At 42.2% G+C, this 26,953-nt stretch overlaps 3 protein-coding genes across 6 annotated transcripts in view; all 3 read left to right on the forward strand.

Annotated features, from left to right (window-relative positions):
* Positions 1 to 5,263, forward strand: part of cacna1sa (calcium channel, voltage-dependent, L type, alpha 1S subunit, a) — a 33,838-nt gene extending 28,575 nt beyond the window's left edge. For both annotated transcript variants that reach the window (XM_035386885.1, XM_035386887.1), the window contains 6 exons: positions 158 to 283; positions 433 to 647; positions 1,204 to 1,295; positions 1,537 to 1,631; positions 1,950 to 2,042; positions 2,378 to 5,263. In XM_035386885.1, coding sequence (XP_035242776.1) covers positions 158 to 283; positions 433 to 647; positions 1,204 to 1,295; positions 1,537 to 1,631; positions 1,950 to 2,042; positions 2,378 to 2,611 — 855 coding nt within the window. In that variant the 3' untranslated portion in view covers positions 2,612 to 5,263. The remainder of the gene's footprint in view (positions 1 to 157; positions 284 to 432; positions 648 to 1,203; positions 1,296 to 1,536; positions 1,632 to 1,949; positions 2,043 to 2,377) is intronic.
* Positions 5,264 to 6,464: 1,201 nt separating this feature from the next.
* Positions 6,465 to 15,948, forward strand: LOC118211889 (mitochondrial carrier homolog 1-like). The gene is made up of 12 exons (XM_035389451.1): positions 6,465 to 6,748; positions 7,610 to 7,694; positions 8,205 to 8,311; positions 8,858 to 8,935; positions 9,023 to 9,080; positions 9,973 to 10,024; positions 10,209 to 10,268; positions 11,059 to 11,152; positions 12,090 to 12,137; positions 12,681 to 12,748; positions 13,530 to 13,605; positions 13,918 to 15,948. Exons 1-12 carry the CDS (start codon positions 6,569 to 6,571, stop codon positions 13,984 to 13,986), a joined length of 975 nt encoding a protein of 324 aa, XP_035245342.1. The 5' UTR covers positions 6,465 to 6,568; the 3' UTR covers positions 13,987 to 15,948.
* Positions 15,949 to 17,530: 1,582 nt separating this feature from the next.
* Positions 17,531 to 26,437, forward strand: kctd20 (potassium channel tetramerization domain containing 20). Of its 3 annotated transcripts, none has more exons than XM_035388979.1 (8): positions 17,531 to 17,787; positions 22,091 to 22,166; positions 22,394 to 22,601; positions 22,742 to 22,844; positions 23,022 to 23,142; positions 23,560 to 23,757; positions 24,223 to 24,333; positions 24,533 to 26,437. In XM_035388979.1, the coding sequence occupies exons 3-8, from the start codon at positions 22,468 to 22,470 to the stop codon at positions 24,823 to 24,825; spliced, it is 960 nt and encodes a 319-aa protein (XP_035244870.1). In that variant the 5' UTR covers positions 17,531 to 17,787; positions 22,091 to 22,166; positions 22,394 to 22,467; the 3' UTR covers positions 24,826 to 26,437. The 3 variants fall into 3 exon arrangements, with proteins under 3 accessions (XP_035244870.1, XP_035244871.1, XP_035244872.1); XM_035388980.1 differs by lacking the exon at positions 17,531 to 17,787 and adding an exon at positions 19,195 to 19,999; XM_035388981.1 differs by lacking the exon at positions 17,531 to 17,787 and adding an exon at positions 20,025 to 20,204.
* Positions 26,438 to 26,953: the final 516 nt, after the last annotated feature.

Here is a 26,953-nt window from a genome sequence, read left to right on the forward strand (position 1 = left end):
AACCCCTCCGATGTCTTTTCTCCCCCCCCCCCTCCATTTTATCCACTAACTCCCAACCCTTAACTCTGCCCCTTAACTAATTACCCACAATTCCCCCTGGCCTGGCACAGCCTGCATCATAACTCTCTCTCTCTCTCTCTCTCTCTCTCTCTCGTAGGCGGGACTTCGCAGCATTGAGGAGGAGGCAGCACCAGAGCTCCATCGGGCGATCTCCGGGGACCTGATGGCGGAAGAGGACATGGACCAGGGCTTAGAGGAGGGCGCAGAGGACGGCATCTTCAGGGTGAGAGAGCTGTTGACCTTGTTGACATAGCAGGTGCTATAACAGGTACAGATCAATCAGGCCAGGCAATTAAAGGTGGCCATTCTCCCCACTGACCTTTAATTTAAAACGAACTAATTCTCTTGAGTTTTGCCTTTTTTCCCGGACAGCGTTCCGGGGGCCTGTTTGGGAACCACGTGGACCCCTTTGGCATGGAACGGAATATCCCCCTGTCGAGCCACGTGACCAGCCAGCGGCCCCTGCAGCTCTCGGAGAACCGGCACGGAGACGCTGAGTTTTCCCCCGACTCCGTCTTCCACCCCAACACCGAGTTCTTCCCCATGACTCCCAATAAGGCCAACGCCAACAACAATGCAGGCGCATGGTGAGAGTCCTACCCGAACACTGTCTATGGGGCTGTCACACTGTGTGTGTGTGTGTGTGTGTACTAAACACTGTCTATGGGGCTGTCACACTGTGTGTGTGTGTGTGTGTGTGTGTATACCAAACACTATCTGTGGGGCTGTCACACTGTGTGTGGGTGTGTGTGTACCACATACTATCTATGGGGCTGTCACACTGTGTTTGTGTGTGTGTGTGTGTGTGTGTGTGTGCATACTAAACTCTGTGCATGAGGCTGTCACACTCAGAGTACCTGTGTGTGTGTGTGTGTGTGTGTGTGCATATACCAAACTCTGTGCATGAGGCTGTCACACTGTGTGTGTGTGTGTGCTTGCCAAACTCTGTGCATGAGGCTGTCACACTCTGTGTGTGTGTGTGTGTGTGTGTGTGTGTGTGTATATACCAAACTCTGTGCTAATACTCTGTGTACCGAACGTTGACTTTCTTAGATTGTATATAAAAGTGGTGGCCAACTCGCCTCATCCCTCAGCCATTACTGTAAACCACGACCAGCTCATTGTAATGTGTTACTTCTTCAGGGTTTCTTGGGAACAAGAGAGGGATGCAGAGTTTCAACTCACTGAAGAAAGCAACTACCATTCCAGTAGAGACAAACAACAGTCCAGTTTAGGTCAGTTTAAAAACATTTGGTTTGCCGTTCTATTTATTTTATTTTTTTAATGTCACCTTCCATTTTTTATCAAAGGCCGTTTTTGACAATAAAGAAGTGTATTAGAGTTTTATCACTTAAGAAATATTGTTATGTCTAAAAAAAGTTTATAAAATGTTTTACATGAAAGTGAAGATGTTTTTTTTTACATGTACCGGCTGTTGAGAGTAAGAGGAGGCTCTGTTCTTTGTGTCACCTGTAGGAGACCCCACGATTTCCCCCATGAGTGGCGCCCCCCAGAGGGACAATGCAGATATGCTCCTGTCAGAAATCACAGTGAGGACAGACAGTACTCAGGTACAGTAAATGTGTGCTCATTGGACATTACGCAACGAATAAAGTTAATAACTAAAATCAACATTGCAGGGCACAGATGAAATAATTACTGCCAATGTCTGCATTTATCAGGGGTGGCTAAGATCTGTCCTGCATTGAGAAATGTTGTTTGTAGTTCTCAAACGAGCTAAGTTCTTTGAGTGATTATAAATCAGGTCCCTAATCCAATGAAGTACAATCAATTAAATATAGTGTGATTACAACCAGAACATTATTGCCTTCACATTGAGTACATGAAGCTCACAAGATGCTGACTGTAGCCCACTGGTCTCTTTGCAGTACCCATACCACCCCAGCCACAGTGGTAGGGAGTCTAATAACTCCCAGCATGCAATGGGCCCAGTGCCAGCAGCTGACCAGCTCATACAGGAGGTGAGTACTGAAACCTCCTGCATTATTAATGACTTTAAAATAACATTGCTGTTAATATCAAATTTGAAGTGTGGTCTGATTTTATTTTGTCTAGGTGTACCGAAAGAGAGTGTCACCTCTAAATTAGTTAGGTTTGCCTGTTGCCTTTAGACTTTCCTCAAACACTTCTTTATCCAGAGGCACAGAAAGTGTGCCATATTGAATGGCACTTTTGTCAATTTCTTAATTTTTTATCTGTTTGTAAGTTGCAGAAATTTCTGTAAATTGGTTGTGCATGTAAATAAAATATGAAAAGTAATTTGGCTGAATCTGGCCGTGTACCCTATGTCACTCAGGTCCTGATACGAGGTGGTATGGATGTCTTAGCACGGGACCCCAAGTTTGTGACAGTGACAAAGCAGGAGACGGCAGAGGCCCTGTGTATGGACCTGGATGGTGTGGAGGGTTTGGCCACGGACATACTTAACGGTCGCAGAGGCCGTGTAGTAAAACGGCGACCCAGACCTATCCCCATTCCTCCCAGCCCTGCCCAACCGCAGGACTTAAACCAGGCCAGCAGCAGCTTGTAGGCTGTGTCGTGAGAAGCACTTTTGTGACTGCACTGTGACATCACAGCTTATGAGGCTTTGTGAGTCACATGGCGGGAATGTAGAGCCTGATTGGGTGGCCTTTGAAAAGATTTGAGATTGACAGAGCTGAGCAGGCTAATAGGCAGTGTCTAGCCCCATTACACAGGATTTTAAGGTGACTGGAGTTTTTGTTTCTCTTACACAGAAATAAGACAAAAATGGGTCCTTTTAGAGATGAGAGGGGTAATGCTCTACTGCCTACACAGCTCATGCTTTCTCTAAGGAATTGAGGGATAACTGAAGAAAGAAAACAGTTTTATGATCTTTTGTTTTACGCATTATGAAAGAAATACCATTTGAAGGCTTTTATACATTCTGAACCATTTTTTAAATTTAATCAGCATGTGTAAGTCGCTCAGCCCAAAATATGGGGGCACTATTAGGGCTACCTCTGAGTAAAGAAAGTGCAAGTGAGTCTGTTGTGCTCATAGCAAATGAGAACACTGTACAATGCTGAAATGGTCAGCCTACAGCCAGAATAAAATGGAGGAGTTTACAGATATACCCCATTCAGCACTGCCCCCAAAGATATTATCTAATTCCAACACTGTTTCCCCATGGGATAATCAATAATAAAATTAATTAAAAATGGATGAAACACAAAAATGCATGGAAAAAATTAATTTAAAAAGGAGTAAAAACATGCACATTCAAAATCTCAACAAGTGACAGACAGAAAACAAATCATAATATACAAAGTAGAGTCCGCACACTACTGTATACTGCTCCAAATATAAAAGTGATGTTTCCAACTATATGCTCTTGATCAAATAAATGCTTTTATCTTGGGACCAGTAGGCCTATACAGTATGTGGACTCTATCTATTATAGATAAATGAATATACACATTTTAAGCCAGGCTGGCAGCACCTGGCTCTATTTACAGGAGTTGGTGCTTGGCTTTGATTAGCAGTAGCCATTGAGAACAAACAAAGCAGTCTGAAGAATCTGCCGTTCCCTTTTTCCTCTAACAGTGGTGATGGGCTTCAAGGCAGTAAGAAAGTGAACAGGAACTAGTGTGAGTTCTGGACAAATTAAAGTGCTTTATTGCAGATTGCGTATCTGCTGATTGGTTCAGTTTCTTATTTAATTTTTTATTAGACTTTTCTGAGAGTCAAAAGTTCTGTGGTCTTGTTAAACTAATTTTTAAATGTTTTCTTGTTTTATAATTTATTATCTATCAACTTTACATTATTCTGTTGTTCTTATAAATAAATACTATGTTTACCTTCACTGTAGGCCAAATGTATAATGCATAGGTGAGAAGTAATGCAAGTTATTGCAAGTAATGCAAGCCATTTTTTAACTTAAGAGATATCAACAGGATTGTGACACATCATTTTGTTAATTTGCTGGGTTGATTGCATGTCAAAACATCTTGACCTCGTTGTGAAGATTATTTCATCTAATTTACAAAGAAGCATTTATCCTCTTCCTGTGAAGAACTTGGCACTGTCTATTTGGTTCTCACATTTATTTATTTATTCTTTTCAAAAAAGCTTAAAATCAGGCCTGTAGGTGTTTTCATGCAAAGGAGAAAAGCCATTTACGGTGTTAATGAATTTGAATGTGTCTCTCATTTCAACATAATTAGCAATATTCACATTCTTCAACTGCATTTACAGACGTTTCTATGTACAACCCATGTTAAGAGACCTGTTTTGTGTTGTACTCAGAGGGGGGATTTCTAATATCAAACTGTGCTAGAAGGAAATTCAATAAAGAGGATAGGTTTTTGCTAGAGTAAAGAACATATTTTCATGCTAATGCCCAGATTTATTCTGTCACGTGCTTATTTGTTTGGCTCTCTACGTATTCTACTGGGTTACATTTTATTACACAGGCTGACCTGTATCTACTGATATTTTCATATTGATTTCTGTGCATTTTAAGTTTGAGAGCCGCGTTTTCCCCCAGTACTTACAGTGCATTCTTCTGCTTCGATACGAGTGTAAGAAAACTGCCTCATGGGAATGTTTCTGAAGACTCATGCCTGAGTCAGAATACAGAATAACTGCCCTTTCAGATTACAGTTATATTCATTGTCTCTGTTTTGCTCATTCAGATGAAACTATGTACAGTGCAGTTTTCCTGTACCATTCCTGGACTAAATCCAGAGGATTTGGCAATTTATATGAAGACAATTTGTGGTTTTACAGTGGTTGGTCTCTTCTAGCAAACAAATTATTATTATTATTATTATTATTATTATTATTATTATTATTATTATTATTATTAATAGTAGTAGTAGTCATACTGATGCTCTTAATATTTTATTAAGTTCTATTTATTTAGTCAATAAATTCAAGCAATGCTGGGATACAAATTTCTATTGTACATTTCATTGTTATTTACAGTATACCATAAATCTAAGACTCAGAAATGTATTCATTGAAGAGAATCTGAAGGCACAAAGAAGCTGTGTGAAATTTGTGATGTCCGAAATTACAAGAGTATTCAGTCAAAATGATCTGAAAGGAGATCCTGTGTTGTTTACCCGACTTATCCACAAATTTATAATTAATTTTCCCCTTGCTGCTTACATTGTCTTTTGTCTCCATAATGTATGGTGCACATCTGTGCACATAGAAATACGTGGTTTTCAAAAATGGATGATAAAAACTTTTAAGTACAAATCAAGCAACCATTGGGTACATTGTCTGTGTTATTTCATCATAACCATTTTGTAAGTATATTCACAGTACATCAGATTATTTTAAAAACTTTTTTCTTTATTTTTTTTTTGTGATAAAAAATATTGAAGCCTTCTTTACTGCTCACAAAAATGCATTTAAGTATCATTCTTTTTTCAGATTTATTCCCGATTAATTAAGTACTTTATTAATAGTAATTTCATTGAATCTTATGTTCGTTTTTGATGAGTACCATACCAGTGACTCAGTTTTAAATATCATATATGTGAGATATAAAAATTATACCTATAAAATATTTTATTCTAAACATTTATTACATTTAGAATATTTTAAGGGATATGGCTAGGAGGAGCCATAATTAAAAAAAAACACCAATATGCCTGAATTTCCGTACATTACATACACAGATTAAAACAAACAGATCGTATTATACGGGCTTGAAAGCTGGGAGGGGTTGCACTGTTCTTTAAATACTGTTGACCATGGTGAAGGTTATTGCCAACTACGGAGTGGAAACTGGAGCTTCAGTGACGTGCTTGCTAAAGGTGAGACACAGAGTACCAGAGTAAACACAACAATAACAAAGGGATTGCTAAAGTATTTTACCATGTTATCATAAATAAATTTTGATTTAATTAAATATTAAACGAAAATCAAATACATTAAATGCCAATTTATATATGATTATATATACCTTATTCACAGTTGACTCTCCTGTCAAAACAATTGTGTCAATACGGGATCAAAACGGCAATCCAATGTGTAAGGAATAAAGTATGAATTTGAATTCCAAATGTACACCAACAAAAATAGGAAAAAATTGTTACAAAATAATAACTTATAAATTTGATTTGCATGCACATTTGTAACATGTGAAACGGTATACTAAAACCATTAAAACCCAAAGATAAGTGGGGGTGCCATTTAACTGTTGCCTTATCAGAGAGCTAAACGAATACGGGTCGCATCCGATGTCTAACTGGTCAAACAGGCTGATACTGCATTATTTATCGAAAAGTTGCGAAGTTATTCTGACGTTATTCTTGGTGTATCGCGCCCTCTGTTGGCCACATGGATTCTGCACGCAAACGTGGGACTGCATGCTCCACCTCCTTAATTACGTCAGTAGTTGTTTTGGTAAATTTCCTGCTCTGGTCGATCACGTGACACAGGCTGGTCCACTTGCACATCCTAACCCTTCCCTTCCGAATAAAGGCCTGGCCGAAGTGGATTCCCTTCGGAGATGGTCACCCCAGAAAACATGTCAGTTGAGGGGGGTGGTCAACGGGGCCCTTTGTTCGAACGTAATGGCGTTCCGGGTTCGTCCGGCGCCCCGGTTGATATGGACACGGCGATCGTGCTACTGGGAGCCGGGGTGACGGCGATAACACATCCACTGCTCTATGTGAAACTGCTCATCCAGGTAGCTAGCTAGCTGTCCCGAGTAAAATGCATAATAGGCTGAAAGAAAGCACGTTTGAAATGATGCATGTGTGCTCTGGAAACTGTTTTAGCATTACAAATACTTTGGCGAAGTCTCCTTTGAGAACCATTTTTGCACCGCGGCACAACACTGGTGCGCCATAGCGATAAGGGCGCAGTTAGCACAGATGTGTTACTGACGTGTTACAGTAAATAGGGATAAATATGAGGATAGTTGTGTTTTCAAAGGTGTTACATGTTGCATGTGTTTTCCGTTCACATCTTGCACTGCATGTTCTTCATTTCTTTTCTTTTTATGCGTAATATTTCTATATTTTTATCGCTGACTATGCATTCTCAGCATTCTCTCACGTAATCTACACCCGAATCCCCTTACCGCTTATTAGGGGGTTGATACTCCTGTTCTACGAACCGCAAAAACACAAGAATATGGCAAAGCAAAATCAAACACTCAGCATGGACATCTACGCAAGACATGCGGCATAGAATGGCAACTTGTATACAGCCTTAAAAAGTGACATTTTCCTGTTGCCAAGCACATTTTATTTTTGTTGAACTTGACAGAAGCCTTATCTGCCTTTTAATAATTACATTTACTATTGGCCAAAGATTATAGGGCTCTACTGCATCCAGCTACAGTAGTTGGTGCTGCAGGCACATTGCAACATCTGTATATGATTGTCCTTTGAGAAGTGCTGAGAGAGCATGTTATGCACTCGTAAGTTTTAATTTGGCATGGCCCAAGAACACACTTCAGCCTTTGTTATTGCTCATTGTTGGCATGACCACTGGTAAGGTAGTCTGCCTCTCAGATGAATCAGTGCAGTGTCTCTCCTGCTAGGTCGGACATGAACCTCTTCCCCCCACAGTAGGGACCACCATGTTTGGGAGGAAGGTGCTGTACCTTCCTGGATTCTTCTCTTATGGTAAGTGTCCTAAAGGCTGAACAAGCAACCCTGTCTCAGAAACACTGCGTAGGAGCCCATCTGACTTGATTGCCATTCTACCATTTCTGGTAGAACAGGATGGTAGTTCTACTGGACAGGATTTGACAGTAGAAAATTGCAGGTTAGAATCCCAGAAGTTTTCCATCAGAATTGCTATAATAAATATTATTCAGGCACTGTAGAGCTTATAACGTAACAAGGAACACTTGGGTGGTCTGCCAGGAACATCACTGTAAAAAAAAAAAAAATCAGGGTTATGTGTGTTGCTGCCTACGAAGGAGGCAAGAGCTGGCAATACACTGAATGTGATGTGAACACAAGCCAGCATTTTTTTCCCTTGCTGCCTTACCAGAAGTTTGTTGGCTAGGTCACATACAGTATGTCTCCTTTGGAAAGGTGGTTGGGGAATGGAGCCTGCAGACTGTGCTCCATGGTCACGCCCCCTCTCTCTCTCTCTCTCTCTCTCTCTCTTTCTCCACCGTGCCGCAGCGCGCCACATCATAAGGGTGGACGGAAAGCGGGGGCTGTTCCGTGGCCTGTCTCCTCGCGTCATGTCCAGTGCCATCTCCACCATCGTGCGCAGCAAGGTCAAACAGGTCAGCGCACCGAGAGGCTCATGGACAGGCCCTTGGGTAGCTAACGGGCTCACCACATATACGGATCATTGCCTTGTAAAGGCCTCTTTTTTCAGTTCTCGTTTCCAATTACTCTATAACATAGAGTTCCAGCCAATTCCCTACTTTTGCTGAGTTTATGGCAGACAATGTGGCTGTAATGTTTTTTTTTTTTTACTTAGGTGTCAAGGGGAAATGGTAGAATGTAGTTATAGTCAATGTAATTGCCATTACGAAGCCATTGCATCGTCCTCTTTCCAGACCATATTCAGTGGGAAAACCTTCATTTATGCTATAAAACCATGATTATGAGTAATTTAAAAGTGGATCGTGAACAGAAGTCTACATTAAGTTCTCAAAAGATTTCACAGGTAGCATGCAGTAAATATGCAACAAAAAATGAATGTATTCTTTTATAGAGGAGCTTTTTAAGTGCTGCTATGCCCAGTAGCCCAGGGAATTTCAGAGAAAATAATTACTTTGAAGTGATTGGCTCTCCAGGCTCTCCTTCCTGTTTCATGTCTCCAGGCAGTTCCAGCAGAAGACACGGAGCAGGTGTCCAACAGAGACGACCTGAAGACTTCCTTCCGGAAGGTGGTCAGAGAGGTGGGTGGTCACCTGGGCGGGCTGACCGCGTGTCTTGTGTGATGATGCTGTGTGGGGGGTCATTACAGCCCCTGCTTTGTGTTCCAGACCTCTCACGAGATGGTGGTCCAGTGCCTGTCCAGAATCGCCACGCACCCCTTCCACGGTAATGGCTCGTCTTGAGGGGACGGGGGCGCTTGACTGAATTTAACGCGGTTGTGAATTTAAATCCCAGCTGAGCCTGTGCTCCCAGGCCTTTAAAGTGCTTTATATTTATTCCCCAAGGACATTAAATCCATTTAGGGGATGCTCTTTTCCGTAGAAGGCTGCTGCTATATAAATGCTTTTAAAAAGTGTACCAGTACTACAGGAAATGATAAAATAACACAATCAGAGATGTTAACTTCTGCAAGATGGTAGTTCTGCAGGAAATTCTGGAATCTACTGTAGAATACTGCTATGTGATGTATTGCATATAATGTGTTCTTACTGTGAACACTGTAAAATTATGTCATGCTGGGGGCTTATGGGCACTAAGTGGATTGAAATATAAAACAAGCACACCTTTACGATCCACATTTACCAAACAGCATTTTCTGTGTCAAGGCATTGAAGGGTATTTCATTTCTATTTTATGGCAGTAAGACAGGCAGATGACTCATCTGTGACCTCTAACATGTACAGTATTTTACATTTCAGAGTAGTTTTGGCTGAGTACTGTTTGTGCTTGTATTTTGTTTGTATTATATAGTGAGAATTGTTCTGCCATTGCCATGTACTCAAACACAGGACTGAGCAGTTTCTAATCTTTTGTTGTGAATGTAGTTCTTTGTGAGGCATTTCCTTATGAATTTGAACGGTAGACCAAGGGTAAATCTAGAATGTTAACGATGTGTTTCTGTGGTCCCACCGTGATGGGAAGTAAAGAAGAATGTTCGTAGGATTCCAAACGGAACGTACGATGGAATAGAATAGAATTATAGAACACTCTAAAACACACCCCTCCAGTGTTAAGCCCAGTGTGCAGCAATGTCTCTGATCCTCTGCTTCTCCCACAGTCATCTCTGTGCGCTGCATGGCCCAGTTTGTGGGGAGGGAGGTCAAATACAGGTAAATCCGTCTGTGAGGGGCTTTTCCCGGTGACCATGGCAACGTGTTCCCTCGCTATGTTTTGCGCTGACATCATCGCTGTGAAATGTTACAGCAGCAGCAGCAGCAGCAGCTGCCGTTTTTAGTGTTGTTGGGAGCCGTCTCCAGTGCCTCCGTCCGATTCTGTCCTCTCTTCGTTTCCCAGGGGTCTGTTCAGCTGCATCGCCAAAATTTTCCAGGAGGAAGGCGTGGGCGGTTTCTTTGTGTACGTCTGCATCTGTGTCCATGTCTGTGTTCAACTGTTAGCTCTCTTTGATTTAGCCTCTCCTTAACCAGCTAACTGCATAGGATGAGGTCTAAGAGCAGACTAGCATTAATGTCCTCTTGGTGTATAACCATTACTTAAAAAAAAAAATTATTTGGCTTCTTCAGGGCAAGATTACCTTGGCATTTGAACTCTTATGAAAGAAAAATTTTCCTGAAACTTTGGTTTTGTGTCTCATTAATGGGAGGAGGTATTTTTAGAGCCGAGAGCTTGAGAATTTCAACATTTCTTTTGCTCCATTTTCTGTTGCTCCATTGTGTAATTTGTTATGCATGGATTTATTTGTATTCATATCAAGTCGTTTTTTAAACAGTCCATGTTTAACAGATATGTTCATTTTCTAAGCCTTATTTAATTTTTATAAATAGCTTATACACATTTATATATTTAATATATATACACACTTTATACACATCAGTCTATTACATAGTCCATTTGATAGAAGAATATCGGGCATGTGAACAGGCTGACCTTTAAACTGTACAGAAGGCGTGTAAGGTGAGTGAAGTTTAATTTAAGCAGATGCCTTTACAGGGCTTGCTGATTAAGCTGTAGTGAGGATGTGGCTGGTAAAGTCCTGATTGGCTGCGCTTCCACATGTTTTTCATAGTAAAATACTCACCATCCTTATCAGGCAAGAGTGACTCACAGACCATTTTGTGTGTGATGAATTTATTTGAATTTGCGGTTTGTGTGTCACTGATCTGAAAAGCATACTTTGCATCTTTAGTGGCATTATACCCCACGTCTTGGGTGAGGTGATATTCCTGTGGTGCTGTAATCTTCTGGCTCACCTCATCAACACCTACGCTGTGGATGACAATGTAAGTATGAATACTCTGGCCACTAGAGGGCAGAAACCGCTTACTGTCGTAGCTTGACAACATCGCTGAGGTCCTGTTTCCAGTTTCCTCTGTTCACTTACTTCAGTAGATTACAGCACATTCAGCGCAGAGTTTTTTTGTTTGTGTATTCGTATATTTTTCAATTTACAAAATAACTGATTGTTGCCATGTTGTGTTACAACAGAATTCAATTAAAGGAGCACACTGAGTTGGAACTAGTAGTTCCCTGGTGTGTTATGTGTAAAGGTAATACTTTCAGTAGCAGTAGCAATAATTTCATTTATGAGAATGAAATCTTTTTCAGATTGTATGCTTCACAGACTTTGCAATCAAAGTCATCATTTTTAGTTATACATAAGAGAACCATGGAAAACAAATACTTTGATATTAAGTCTGTTTTATTTAGTTGAGTGGTTTTTTAAGTCCCAAAAAGCAGCAAGGTACTTGCATTAAAAGCATAATTAGTATATAGTATTGTTCTTTCTTTTTACATTCGAACTACTTAGCATCACTTCAATTCCCTTAGCCTGATGCCATGAGCTGCCAGGCAGAAGTGAACTTCGGGTGGAATGTCCATTACAGAACAGACATACTGTTTGAGATCTTTGACTGTCTGTTTAAAAATGACATACTTTACATTAGGAGGAAATGTAATTATTTGGAATAAGTAAGAGTATCTTTGACTTTGTGATTTAATGGAAATTTTGACATTTTTTAAGAAAAAAAGTGACTGCACGGGGTCTTTAAGGCTTAAGTTGCAAGTCAATCTCAATATGCTTTAAGGTCACCAGACTTGTTTACTGTACTTTAATGTTACATTGCCACTGCTCCTTTGAAATTTAATTAATCATCTTGGCTTCATAAGATGCTATTTTAATGTTTGGCAATGTATTTTTTCTCCATCTTGTTTCTTCAGTTTAGCCAAGCACCAGCAGTCAGGAGTTACACTAAGTTTGTAATGGGGGTGAGTAAGCTGCTTTCCTTCTCAATTCGGTCAGTTTTACAAGGAACTTATTTTGCAGTTGTTTTTGTTTAAAAGTACGATTGACGTGAAGTATTGCACAAGGTAAAAGGAAACGTGATGAAACATCCTTCCCATCTGTCCCCCAGTGCAGTGGAATGAGAGTAATGGCGCATAGTGAGGCCCAATGTTTTTTTAGTTTAATCACAGTCATTTGATTGGTCAGTCATTTAAGCACAGTCATTTGATTGGTCAGTCATTTAAGCACAGTCATTGGTCAGTTTACTCATCTGCTCCACTCTGAACACTGGCACTCCTGATTTTACTACCTGGTCTGAACAGACCTAGCTAATCACATTAGTTATGAGGGCATTCGCTTGGACTGATGCCCATCAGGAGCTGAACAGAGCGATGCTCTTTGCTTCTGTCTGCTGTGTTGTGCACATAGCGCAAAACTGACGAAAAGAGGTCGGCTGCCCATGATAATTCTTCCCCCCGTTTGGACTGGGGGACTCTGACTCAGTGCTTGTTCCCCTCCCTCTCCAGATCGCGGTCAGCGTGTTGACGTACCCTTTCATGCTTGTGGCAGATCTCATGGCGGTAAACAACTGTGGGTAAGGGATCCGCCCACCGGATTGTATCTGTTACCAGCACATTGAGGCTGGGAGAGGCCCTCTCTTGTCCGTCTGCTTAAATTTTTCTCATCCATGGTCACACTAGATTGAGGTAGAGAGCTTAGTGGTTGTGTACAGAGATTTGAACCGAAGGCTTTTAACGGTCAGATTATGAGCAAAGAGATACTAAACTCCGCCAAAAATTCTCGGTAATGTCATTTTGAGTTGGCTAGGGCTTTCTTGAAAAATATATTTCCATCTTAATGTGACTCAGCTGGATAAACTGAAATTGTGTAGGCTGTTCTTCCCTATACAGGACCTAAAATTCTGTGCTGTCCTTCTTAGGATTCACCCAAACTATAGGAAAGAATTAAATGCCCCCCCCCCTCCCCAATATTATCATATTGTATTGGGTGGTACTGTTAGTGTCCACCCCCCCCCCCCCCACCCCCAATAAAAAATCCTGAAGAAAATTTCCTGTTTGATGTCCTCCCAAAAGTTGACTGTTAACACCCCCCCCCCTCCCCAAAAGAAAATCCTAAAGGAAATTTCCACTTTGTTGTCCAGTAGGAGCAGTCTCAGTGTCTGCAAGGCCAGTCTTTACCGTGAGGCTTGGTGAAAAGGCTCTTCTGGCCTCACAGGACCCACCACATCTCGTAGGATATGTTCAGGAACCCCTCCCCCCCCACCCCCGACTCACTGCCATTGTACTACTGTGGATCACAGTAAAAGGGGGGAGAGCATGACTGTCAGATATCATGTGTGCTTGTATCTCCAACAGCCTGGCAGCTGGTCTCCCACCAAACTCCCCCATCTTCAAGTCCTGGGCCCACTGCTGGAGGCACCTCAGTGTCCAGGTAGGCCTCGCTGAGTGTTGAGCGTCATGGTTCTGGTGGTTTCGGCCAACATTTTGTTTTCGTTTGGCTACTCCTTACCTCATTTCGTATGACGCAGGCCTGTTTTGTCCAAAATGAAAAGCTGTACACGATACAGCGCTATTTTCCGAAACGTTGCATTGGAAATACCTGTCCCAACACATACTGCAAGCCAAGACACAGCACTCACAGACGTTCAGTTTCCCTGCTTTTCCAGCTTTGTAAACTTTTTTCTGTTTTAGAGTATGGTGTGTGTGTGTGTGTGTGTGTGACCTCTTTCTCCTCGGTCTGCAGGGTCAGCTGTTTCGCGGCTCCAGCTTCTTCTTCCGCCGAGCGCCGGTGGCGGTAACAGCCTTGGATTGACCGCAGCCTTGGCCTTGCCTGTGACCACGGAGCGACCTCACCTTTGACCCTTTGGTGTTGTGTCCTCCGCCACTGTTAGCCCTTAAAAACCTTGGTACGTCGAGGAGACAAAAAAAAAAAAAAAAGTAGCCAAAACGTTGTTCTGTTTCTGTTACATTTTTGGGGAGGTGGACACAGCAGATGCTTCTCTTCACTAAGTTATTTCACTGTCGTTTGTCGACTTTCACCTGAGAAAAACAATTTTATTTTACTGAACAAGGTATTAACCCCTCCTCCTGAGTAGGTCCAGCCACTTGCACCACGATAAGAAATATACATTAAGTTTTATGTAATTTTGTTTGTTTTTTTTTTTTTTTTGGAAGGAAAATGCCATCGAGGCATGTTTCAGGAGAAGACCCTACTCATTCTGTCCAGCTTGCCTGTTGAATTGCACACAGGCTGTTACATTTCAGAAAGGTATTTGTTCCAAGCTGATCAATTTAATGTTAGAGAGGCCAGTTTAATCCCGCCATGATTTCTGAACACATTGTATCCTCTTGGTAATTGGCACCAAAGGCTACTTCTCAGCCAAATGTCAATGTGGTTAAAAAAATAATCAAGACTAATATTGTAAAAAGAGTAAAATGGACTCAAGGTTCTCAGTTATTCTACCAGCAGCTAAAGAAGGAGAAGATAAGGCCACAACAAGGAACATCGCACATACAAACCAAGCTGTTAAAGTCCGTTTTGCTGCCATTTTATATGTGTGGTCAGTTGAATCACTGTTCATAATCTCCATTCTAAATGTGTGGTCAGCCAAATCACTGTTCATGATTTTCCAAAAACAAGTGTCAAGCGGAACTTGACTGCAATGTGTTGAATGCGTGGTTAGCTTGGTGAAAAGTGGCGTATGTCGAAATATAAAATCCAAAATATAAGGAACACAAGTAATATACTGTGTAGACTATGTAGCCTATTTTAGATGTATCAGTTATCATGTTCATGTGTTCAATTGAGTCCTTGTAGTGTAGAAATTTTTTTTAAATTAATGTTGTGAACAAAAGTATTAAACAGGGAGCACGTAGAGATTTGATTTTATTCTTATTGGAAGAAAACTTTACAGAAGCATTTTGTGTCATTTACATGTATCTCTTGTCAGGTGCTGAAAAGACTTTCTGAAAGGTCCATTTAATTTAAAGTTCTGAAATGTATGATGCGTGTATCATATTGCAGATATGAACGTTGAAATAATTTATATGTCTTTAAATATATGTTGGATACTTTGACCAATATCTAAATGTACATTTTTCCATACATTTTGGATTTTGCATTTTCCCACATATTGACATATGTGACTTTTTCACGGGGCCAAACCGAGCTTCAAAAACCGAGGCTACAGGAAATGGTAGCACTTTATAAGTCACTGACTTTTGTATGCTCCCCTTCAGGTGTGTTATTAACGGCTAATGATATTGCATAGTCTTTGTGTCCATTCATTCCTCAGTGTTCTTAGGTAACCTCCATGTTGCCCCAGTGTATTTCAGGTATCGTGTGCATTCGTAGAAAAGAGAAGAGCATGAAGCTAAGAGAGATAAATGCAGAGAGATGTGTTTGCAAGCTATTTTACTACTTAGTTTGAAGCACTTTAAAATACATTTTAAACATGATTTAATTTCAAAAGCTAAATGTAAAACCCGTTTTTTTTTTTTTTTTTTTAAAGTTTGTGCTTTTAAAATGTCACAGATGTTCCTTCGTGTGATGTGTTGTGCGCATGTGTGTTTAATCAGATATTGTTGCAGTTTGAAATCAGATTTGCCTTGAAGACTGATCTCTGCAAAAAAAAAAAGAAAAAAACTAAAGAAATAAATACTTCTCTTTTGATTTCTGGTTTGTTAAAAGGATTGTGTAAACTTGCAAATGGATTGCGACCACTGTACTGTACATTGTGTTTCTTGATTGTGGTCATAAATTTCCCACATCGATTTTCCATTTCCAAGCTGAAAAGCCATGACTTCCCTATTTTCTGTGTGTGTGTTTGTGTGCGTTTGTGTGCGTGCGTGCTTGCATGCGTGTGTGTGCGTACGTGCGTGCGTGCATGCGTGTGTGTGTGTTGTCAGAACTATCGCTGATACTTTTCTTTTTCTCCTATTCAGAAACTGTCTCACTCATTTGTACTCATCACAGAGAATCATCCGGTCATGCGTGCTCCAGATTCTAATTGGTCACTTGGCTAAATTGAATTTGCTTCCCATCTGCACAGTAACAAGCTTAACCCAAGCTTCCCGGATTTATCCAAACATAACATGGCTTTTGCCGTGCGCCTTGATTCTGAATTGGGGAAAAGGCCCTCTGTACTACAGATAAACTGCCCTTCCAGACGACGCTAACTCTTCCTACTCTCTCAGCGGTTAACATGCTTCCACCATAACTCTATCCTTTCCGAGACTTAAGATAAGATAAGATAAGATATACTTTTATTGAACCCCGTGGGGTAATTTGTCCTCTGCATTTGACCAAGCCTATTTACTTAGGAGCAGTGGGCAGCCACAGTGCAGCGCCCAGGGACCAACTCCAGTTCTGAGGCCAGTGCCTTGGTCAAGGGCAACTGCAGGAGCGCACCTAACATGCATGGCTTGCATAACAGACAGTGCATTCAGAGAACCTTGAGGCATTGGAATACCAAAAAATAACCAGATCAGAGTTCAAAACCTTTTTTTGTTACATGTCAGAACCTATTTCGCATCTCATGCACGGTGTCAGTAACAACAGCATAATCACATGATGCTGTAGGCTTCTAAAGTGGTGGCCTTGTGTATGCAGGTGTTGCTTGCACAGTGCATATTGATATCCTCATACATCCGTAATGTGTAATACATTGGGTTTAACAGTGTTCTGCTTTCAGCCTTGAAAAGCTTCAGGAAAGTAATTTTATGCACAGGTGTAAATTTCAGCAAGCTCTTGAAAATGATCGTGTTCCATTAGTGTTTGTCATAACTAAATTTGAAATATAGTTATTGATTGTGAAAATTTACAGGTTTGCACTAGGATTTGTAAAGGGTAAGGTTTACATCAGTTCATTTCATTAACCATAAGAACTTGTAATGATACGTAAGTGGGGGGGGGAAACATGTTTAAATATGCCCTGGCCTGTACCAGTCTGATTCAGTGAAGTGGTGTCCCTTATCCCTGTCTTGAGTGTTGCCATAAACTTTTAGTGCTCTGTTCTCCTGTGAAAACTGCTGTGCATTTTTGAGACAGGACTACGTGTTGTTCTACTTAAAATACAGAATACAAACACACATCTGTGCGACTATTATGTTGTATATAATTTTAAGAAATCAAAATTACTCCCCTAGCAGACTTATTTTTATGCCTTTACCCCGCAGAGCATCAAGGAAAATATTTTAAAATTAAAAATGTCATGCAAACTATCGTGGAAGTATAAAATTAACATTACCTGCCCCACATTCAAAGGTTTATTTCACAAACACATGACATACTTATCAATTTACGTCAGTTCACTGCGCAGTCATTTCGACAGACGGCCAGGCGCCAGGAGAGGACGGGTGTAGCAGCATTTTTTGTTGAGGTGAGTGAAACTCGCCCAGAAGGCGTGAAAGCGACTTTTATTTTGGTAGTCGGCGCTGAGGACTGCGCTTGAGGGGATGGGGCGGAGTACAGAATTGGACGCACGCTTCAGAATTCAAATTCCTTGAGATCTGCAACAGCAATAAAATCGCCAAATCGTCTGGATAAAGAATTGTTCTCAGATATTATTAGACTATGTGTTGAGCGGAGACTGAAGAATTCCACGAGAAGAACGTAAGTAGCTGGCTAATGTTTACAAGCCTTTAACGATCGTGTGTGCAACCTGTAGCTGCAGTCTAGCTTCTCAGCTACATGACTGTGCATTTGAGCATCTGGCTAGTTAGCAGCTGTTCCACTGTAATAGTACTAGTAGTAGTTGTTGTGACGTGGTTGTTCTTATTTATGCCCTTGTAGGCCTATAGGACAGTCTGTATATAAGCGTATTGTATACTGAAATGGAGAAGATAAATAGTATATCCATTGACAATCTAGCACAGAGCTAGCGGTTAGCTAGCCTGCCTGGGACTGTTCAATGCGCTATTTCTTCGCATCTAATGTAGCAAGTTGGCGGCCAGCACAGCTGACTCCTCTTTAGATGTTGTGATATGACCCGACTACGCTACAATTTATTAATCACAGACTACAGTAAAATTATGACAAAATGCAATTACGATTATAAATATTCAAGGGCGTTGGATTTCTTGGACTGAAAACATTTCCTCTTTACAATTGTAAACGTTTCTTTGGGGTGCTTGCCTGTTTGCTGTAGTAGGCTGCGCAGTTTCTAATCATTTGTTGGAAGATGAACAAATTATTATTATTTTTTAAAATTTTACTTAGATGTGTATAGCCATCTGTGCCTCGTCCGGCATTGTCACACTGCCTTATTTAGGCGCTTTATTAAATAGCATACGTTCTCCTGAACAAATAGGCTACCTGCGATATCTTTGTTCCTATTACCATGTTCATGTGCTATAGATTTAAACACAATTCAGTGGCAAGCAAAATGAAAATGTTACATAGTAAACGCTAGTGGCAAAGGGGAAATCTAGATACTTTCAAATTCCACTAGAAAGTCCAAGAAATACCCAGTAGGTGAGCTTTTTTCAGGTTTGCTAAATTAGGTTGATAATGGTAAGAACTAATGGTGGGTTCGTGATGCCACCGTGTTATACCAGAATTACATGAACTGTTGCCACACTTGAATATGAAGTGTTGAACTGTAAATCTCTGGTCTGTAGATCTCTGATGTGTGCTGTTTGTATATTCTTCCTGAAGGTTTCTGTCGGCATGCTTCCTCCTACATTCCCACAGGATGCTACAGGTCTTTAAAATTCACTTACCGCATTTCGAAGTAATGGACTCATTTCCCATGCAGGGTAAAGGGCATTAGCCATGCGCTCTCCACAAACACTGTCTAATCACTGGTGTAGACATGGGCTTCAGCCCTGTCCAGACCCAGCAGTTCATACTTTTTCAATGTAGCCCGCAGCTACATTTAAATAACAACGCTGCTTATTGAAATGGTTGTTGCTGAAGGTATGCAGCCTTCACTGGATATAAAATATAATAAGTAGTAATTATGAAATGATCAGAGACGGTGTATACTTATTGTTGTATGTTATTGTATGTTATTTGAAATTGAAAGGCATATATTTAGATAGTCCTGTTCTGTTTAATTTCACAGGAGGAAATTAATCTTAACTGTAGGTGAACTCTTGACATGCTGAAACGATAAAGCTGGAGTACCTGATTAGTTGAACTGTTGGTTTCGAAGGCTACAGCTTTCATAGGACATAAAATATTGTAGTAGTGATTATGAAATGTTTTATCAGAGATGTCATATTTTAAAAGCCTGCATTTTCCCCTTTATTTCTTTGCATGACATCTTTGATTCTCATGAGAATAATTTATGCAAATTGCAGGTACAATCGTATTTGGAATTGATACATTTAGATTAGTCTGTTCTGTGTAATTCCACTGGAGGTAATTGAGGCCTAACTACAGGTTATCTCTGGACATCGCGGCCTGCTTTGTAATGCTAATGGTTCGGCTCATTTGCCCTCCTACCGCTTCTCATCTGCAGTATCCCCAGCTCTTTGCTGCCCCTCCCCCCAATTCCTGCATACCACACTTCCTGATTCCTGTGGGGGGGTCGGGGGGGTTATGGCACGGCACGTGTTATTTTGATCAGGGGCTGAAAAATGTGCAGATATATAAATAAATAAGATGCCTGAGGGGGCCTGTGCCGTGAGGCCGTGTTCAAAAATATCCCTCAGAAACCAGGAAAAAGCTGACCACCCGCTGGTCTGGCTCGCCTTGCTGGAAAAAAACATTTTTAACTCTTTGACTCTTCGTGTTCCTTGTTAGCAGCGCAAAAACATGCTTTCTGTATGTTATCGACACAAACAACTTGGTGGAAAGACTGACTGGGAATCCCCCCCAAGTAAGTCACTGGATTTCTCACCAGTGTAGTAATAGGATTTCAGGGCCCTAATGCATTGTCACCGTATGCTCTGTCTGTGCTCAGTAAGCTGGGAAGACGCTGGACGCGGTCGCAGTGAGCTTGCTGTGCTAGCATGGCTGCCGCTATTTGAATAGGCTAATTCCTATCAGAAACAGATTCACCGATTCCAACGGTAGCAGCTTTGGTAAGTGAAATGCAATGAATTTTGGGTTTGATGGGCTGTAAATAAATTGCAGTTCATCAACCCTAAAATTTATGAACGGTGCAAGATATACTTGGCAGCTGAAAGGACATAATATCGCTGTTACTGCCAAGCAAAGGAGCCAGTTTGCTGGGGAGTAATTTGTTGATGTGGGTGCATTTTAAGCACAGCAAGGGGACAAGTTTCTTCTTCTGTTGTTTTTAGGAATCTCAACTGCTGCACTGGGTCAGTTTTCATTTAGGCTGGTTAATTATTAACTGCAGATATTGAATTGGGAAGCATATTGCGATGTCAACAGAAAACATTCAATATTGAACTTTTACGGTGTAGACCCTGCTTAATCAAATAACATTTTTATATAAGATTACAAACATTTAAAAATGATTTTTTAAATATAACTTCATATGCATTTCAAGCACTATGAAAATGCTTTTAAAAATACTTACTTTAGAATCTTGTTTTCAGGAATAACTTGCATAAAATTGAAATTTTTGGGAATTGGAGATTAAACTGTACCCATGTGCTGAATGTATTTTGTTATTGTGAAGCCAGCATTTTCATTTGAACCACTGGTAGTTCCTGTTTGTCTACTCTTTTCATGCCTTTTATTTTCTGCAGCTATAAATAACCTCTATCCTTTATTTAGTCACATTCACATGAAGTGGTTCAGTCAAAGCTTAAAGGGCTTTTGAGTTGAAGCAAAAACAATTTTATCTTTTACTTTCAACAGCAAATTGGGGCAGTGTTGCTTTTTTTGTGGTCACGCAACCCACAAACTGATTCACTTAAAAATAATTATGTGCAATTTTCTGCCTGAATGTTGAGGCCGAATGCTGTTCAGCCTGAGTGCTTTAATATTGTACAGAAATCGGTGGATTTCAGTATATGTACCGCACATTTCTGTAATGTGCCAGAGAACCGCTCCAGTAATCCTGTTTCGAGGGCCTAAGCAGGCTAGAGCAGATGTGGTCACTAATTGGCTCACGTGAATTGTCGCGCAGTGGGCAGGTCCTGACATGTCAGTCTGCGCCAGGACCTCTGCACCTGACTTAACAGCAGTGGGCGGGAGCCAAAGAGGGTGCAAAAAGTGGCTTGCCATCCTGCCTGCCTTTTCCAAACGTTCCCTGCGTTTTTCCCTCCTTCAGATTATCAGTAAATATTTGAATGGTCTTCCGCTAACGAAAAGGGCTGTCAACATTTGTTGGACTGTTTTAATGTCTGTTTTAAAGTTGTATGTGGGTAGTGTGTACTTGTGTACTTTTCCTTCTTTCTGTCTTTTTTTGTGTACTCCCCCCCCCCCCCCCCCCCCCCCCCAAAAAAAAAAAAACAGCCGTTAAAAGCTTGGTTTTCTTGATCATTCGACTCACTTCCTCAGAGCAAACGCCCCGCCGTTGATGTGTCACACTCTTTAGGCTTTCGTTTGTGTGCGTGATGTCACCATCAACCGCGGGTTGAGAACGGGACACTCCTTTGGCAAAGCACCAAAACGATCAGATCCCCTTCTGTTACATTCATGGCAAGAGCCGTGATCCATGTTATGCCTGAAATGCTCTGTTTTTTTTCTTCTTCTGAGAAGACACATATCGGAACGCTCATGTAATTTCATTGTAATTTCTCCTGTAACGTCATTTAATGTGTTTTGAAAAAATGTCTGTGAGGGATATCTGCCCAAAAACTGATGTACCGTTGATCAAATCACTGCATGGAGACAATTTATAGTCAGCTTTTTGTCCCCCCTGGAAATATAAACCTCTAGTCTGTTTGATTTGTGACTGATTGGGTGCTACTGTGGGTGTACCTACAAGGTTGAAACATTATTGTTTGTTTTAACAACCAATCTAATACTGGCCAAACCTGTCTGACTGCAGGTACCGGAATGCACAGCCTGTGAAGAAGTCCTGGGGGGCACACTTACGTGAGGGAGGGAAAGACAAAGAAAGTTTGGTGAGTCCATCTTTTCCCCTCCCCCATCCCCACATGTGCTGTACATTATGAAAAGAGGAAAATCTCGAGAGTGTTACTCAATGTGGCTGTTAAAATATTTTGGTTGTGTACTATAGTCTACTCTCTACTCTTTGCATCCGTAATATCAACTTAAAAAAGGCAAGTAGATGTTTATGTCATAAGATATATATATATATATATCTGCATCTTCTCTGTAAATGTTGTAGTGAAACTTCAGGAGAGAAATGGGCTGCTAGTCAGTCCTTTTCAAGCAGATATCAGCGGACTTTGTGGCCCAGAAATGAGCGGACAGCTGGAAAGTGTGCCGGACCCAGCCCCTCCGGTTAACGAGAGGGTTACCTTGGTGGTGGATGGCACGCATTTCGTGGTGGACCCCGCAGTCTTCACCGCTCACCCGGACACCATGTTAGGAAGGTAGGTCACTGTTGGCCTTGTAAGCCCATAAATTCCAATGGAATTCTGAGTGAGGTTATGTGAGATCATCAGGGGGATTTAGCCTCAAGTGTTAGTCAGCCCGGTGTTAGGTTATCAAACCGACTTTGTGATGATTTCAGGATGTTTGGCCCGGGACGGCAACACAACTTCACAAGGCCCAACGGGAAGGGCGAGTACGAGATTGCAGAGGGCATTGGTGCAAGCATCTTTCGGGTTGTCCTCGTAAGTTTCGAATCTCCGTCCTGGCCCGAATCTCTCAGCCCAGTTTCTTTTACGGTAATGGCAAAAAAACTGTAATGGACTGACAAACAGATGGAAAAGTGAGAGAAACCTCAATGAATTCCTCAAACAAACAGTGGACCCATCAGCCCAAACTCTGTTGCTTTCTCTCGTCCTCAGGATTTTTACCGGACGGGGACTCTGCGCTGCCCGGACGGTGTTTCGGTGGCTGAGCTGCGGGACGCCTGTGACTACCTCTGTATCAACTTTGACTACAACACAGTCAAGTGTCGCGATCTCAGTGAGTGCAGGGACCTCCCATCTCCACCCCGTCGCCTTCAGATCGCTAAGCTCTTACTGTTTAACATCCAACTGCCCACAACGTGGTTGTGGTTTCTAAGATCTGTTTTGGACACAAAGGCTTTACTAGTTAAATGTCCATTCAAGCAGGCTATAAATGTTAATACATAAAAAAAAATTACATTGTCTATTCACTGAAATAAGTGCTACAAAAGAATGTTACATTTTGTATTTTTTTATCTTTATTTTTAGTACTCTGTGACCAGACTTGCATGTGTACAGTCATTTTGAAAGAATAATCTGGTAAATGGTACATATAGCATGTAGGCATGACAGCGTTGTTATACACTGAGCGTAAACACCCACACCTCAGCCGAGCACGCAGCTCACGGTCGAATCCCATTGTTCCGTTTCCCAGGCGCTCTGCTGCACGAGCTGTCCAATGACGGGGCTCGGCGGCAGTTTGAGGGCTTCCTGGAGGACCTGGTGGTGCCAGCGATGGTGACCAGCGCGCAGGAGGGCGAGCGGGAGTGTCACATCGTGGTGCTGACCGACGACGACACGGTGGACTGGGACCAGGAGCACCCCCCTCCCATGGGCGAGGAGTACTCCCAAAGTAAGGGCCCCCCTCACCCTGTTTTAACATTTTTATAAACGTCCTCATTCTACAAGAATGTCTTGTTTCTCGTGAAGAAACACATCCAGGCTGTTTTGTGGGAAATCTGGTCAGTCCACTTGTCTGGAGGAGATGAGTTGTATGGTTTTCAACAAGTACAGATCAAAGGGTTTTTGGAATCACTGACTTCAATAAAACCCTGGCAACATCAGGTCACACTCAAGAGTGAGTGTTAGTAACCCAATACTGCTAATGCAGAAAACGGCACTTAAGTTGGCGGCAGTATGCTTTGTCTCCTGTTGAGCAATGTCAGGCATCTGGTAAGCAAATGTACAGTAATACTGTAAAGATGGACGTAATGCTGTCGGATGAAAGTGGGCGTGAAGCGTGATGTACTGTGTGTAGGACTGAAGTCAGCAGTGACGGGATTGATGTTCATACAGACCTTCTTCTCCTCCGCTCCAGTTATTTACAGCACTAAGTTGTACCGCTTCTTCAAGTACATCGAGAACAGAGACGTGGCCAAGGCGCTACTCAAGGAGAGGGGGCTAAAGAACATCCGCATTGGGATTGAGGGTAAGGCTTATACGCACACACACACACACACACATATACACACGCACAAACATAAGCACAAACACACACACATGCACTCTCACATACCTTTTTAAACCCAACTCTTTGTACTGAAATTGTCATTCATTGTGGACTATACCAGTACTGTACTGTCTCTGCGCCTGTGCCCTAGTAAAACTTTGGTCCTCCTGTGTCCCAGGGTACCCCACCTGCAAGGAGAAGGTGAAGCGGCGGCCGGGCGGCAGGTCAGAGGTCATTTACAACTACGTGCAGCGGCCCTTCATCCAGCTGTCCTGGGAGAAGGAGGAGGGGAAGAGCCGGCACGTGGACTTCCAGTGCGTGCGCAGCAAGAGCGTGCCCAACCTGGCCGCCATGGCGGAGGGCGTGTCCCGGGGCGGCACCACGCCCGCCCCGCAGGTGGACGAGCTGGACCGCCTCAACGGGCCCGCCCCACACCTCCCTCCAGCGTCCCAGCCCCCCAGCGACAGCTGAGCCTGGACACAGGCCGGGCCCAACTGCCCCGCGTGTGGGGGACGGTCCGCGAGCCGCATGCTAGCGGAGGCGGCTAGCGAGCGCCTCGTGCGGAGAGCCGAATCGCGCTCACGTTCGCCGGCCTCAGGGACCCCTCCCGTGGGGACTGCCAGAAAACACACGCCGACAGGTCTGGCTTATTTGATGGTCCCCACTACAGTGAGCAGGATATTTTGAGAAGGGGTTCACCAGGTGACTCGCACCAAAGTAAAAACGCAGAAAAAGGCTTCCAGCAGGCGGCGCCTCTGTCTGATACCCACCGACATTTCTTTAATTTCTTCATCTCATTTTTTTCCCTTTTACACCCAATTTGGAATTCGGTCTTGTTCGTTAGCCAGTCCCATTGAGGTGTCTTCCGAAGGGCAGGTAATCAGCTGAGGTAATCTGAGGGCAGGTAACGTTCAAGGGCTGGTTATCTTTTACAGTCTCCGCTAAGCTGTGCATTCATTGGCCTGGAGGACCCCTACTCACACAGCAGCAGATGCAGGCAGGCTGCGGTCCACCCGATCAACCGTATGGGCCAACCTTGCGTCGGAAAACGGGGAGCATCCTGCTAACTGAAGCCATCTCGCGCTGTGTGACTCCATGGCCAATTATACACCGCCGTCTGGGGCTGCCAGGTCGTGTGGTGCCACCCTGTACAAAGGGCAAGGGCTTTAACTGGATGTTCCCACTGGCACCTCACATTCCATTTTTTATTTGGTCCATAGCTTTGGGTGCAGAACATTGCGTCTGGGCAGGTGTGTGTCTGCATTTACTCCTGAGGCCTGACCCAAGGTCAGACCAAGATCAGGTGAAGCATGGTCGTGCGTCATGTGGGGTGGAAAAAAACACTTACTACTTATGTCTGAGAGCTAGGTCATTTCTTGAACGGTGGAGTGTGTGTGTTACTTGTTTGGGAATTGAATTATGATGTTGAGATTCAAACTGACGAGGTGAATGTTGGTCTGGCTTTTTAGAGTGAAGTAATCAGTTAGGCAATTCATTTTCTTGATTTAGAAAATTTAACTATTTTGTAACCCTCTTGATTATTATTCCAAGTTGCATTTTATTGTTATTCCTGTAAATGCACTACATAAGAGTGTCAGTCATAGATAAAAATGAATATAAAATATGCTTTAAAAATCTACAATATTCTTAAAGGTACACTATGTTTTTTAATGTAATTGGATACATTTGTAATGTCAATTAATTTTCTATTGCATATGGCTCAATATGGAGGTTTTGTCCTATAAAAATTTGGATAAACAAATTACAATGTACAGGCCCATCCCATCACAGTGCAGTGTAAGATCATTGCAGTTCCCCGATCAACCAGAAGGGTTGCTAGTGAGCAGTTGGACTGGGGTTCATCCTGCCAACTTTCAGCATGTAAAACAGCCCTCCCTGCCCAACACTAATCAGCACTGGAACCGTCCAGATCCAATCTGCACTGAAAGACTTACCACTGCATTCAGCGCTCGTACATTAGCCAGATTTAACAATGGGAAAGCACCGTGCTTTTGATGTGACTTTTAATGTGAAAGTGGGATCTGTAATCTCACCAGCTGTATTCTCCTGTGGGGGTGCGGTGGGGGGGGGGGGATGGGCGGGGTGTGGGATAAGCAATCTCATGCTCATGTTCTTCATAGTGGTATGAATCTGAGGTGCGGTAGCATGCGATGTGGAGGGGGGGGGGGGGGACACGGTCAAAGCATTTTTGTTGGTGGAGGCAGATTTAATTTGATCTGCAGTTTGGGATAAGCAATCTCATGCTGCTGTTCTTCATAGTGGTATGAATCTGAGGTGCGGTAGCATTCTAACTGTTGGATCAAAACATGGAGATCTGCAAGTTGGGTCCTGTTAACTAAAGGGCCTGAAGCTCTCCCTGTCATTCAGTAGCCACAGTACCACAATGTTTGCCTTTGTCTCTCTGAACAACGAAATATAAGTCCTGGTTTAGATTCTTACAGCTTTTGCACTTCTTTGTTAAGGGAATGTGCTTATACTAGGTTTCTCCAATAGCATGGCACCTGTGGAGTATTGATTTTAGAAAAAAAAATGCAAGAGGTTTCATGTAGCTCTTACCAGATTTATGTTATTTATAACC

Source organism: Anguilla anguilla, chromosome 13 (assembly GCF_013347855.1).
Source record: "Anguilla anguilla isolate fAngAng1 chromosome 13, fAngAng1.pri, whole genome shotgun sequence".
Lineage (NCBI taxonomy): Eukaryota > Metazoa > Chordata > Actinopteri > Anguilliformes > Anguillidae > Anguilla > Anguilla anguilla.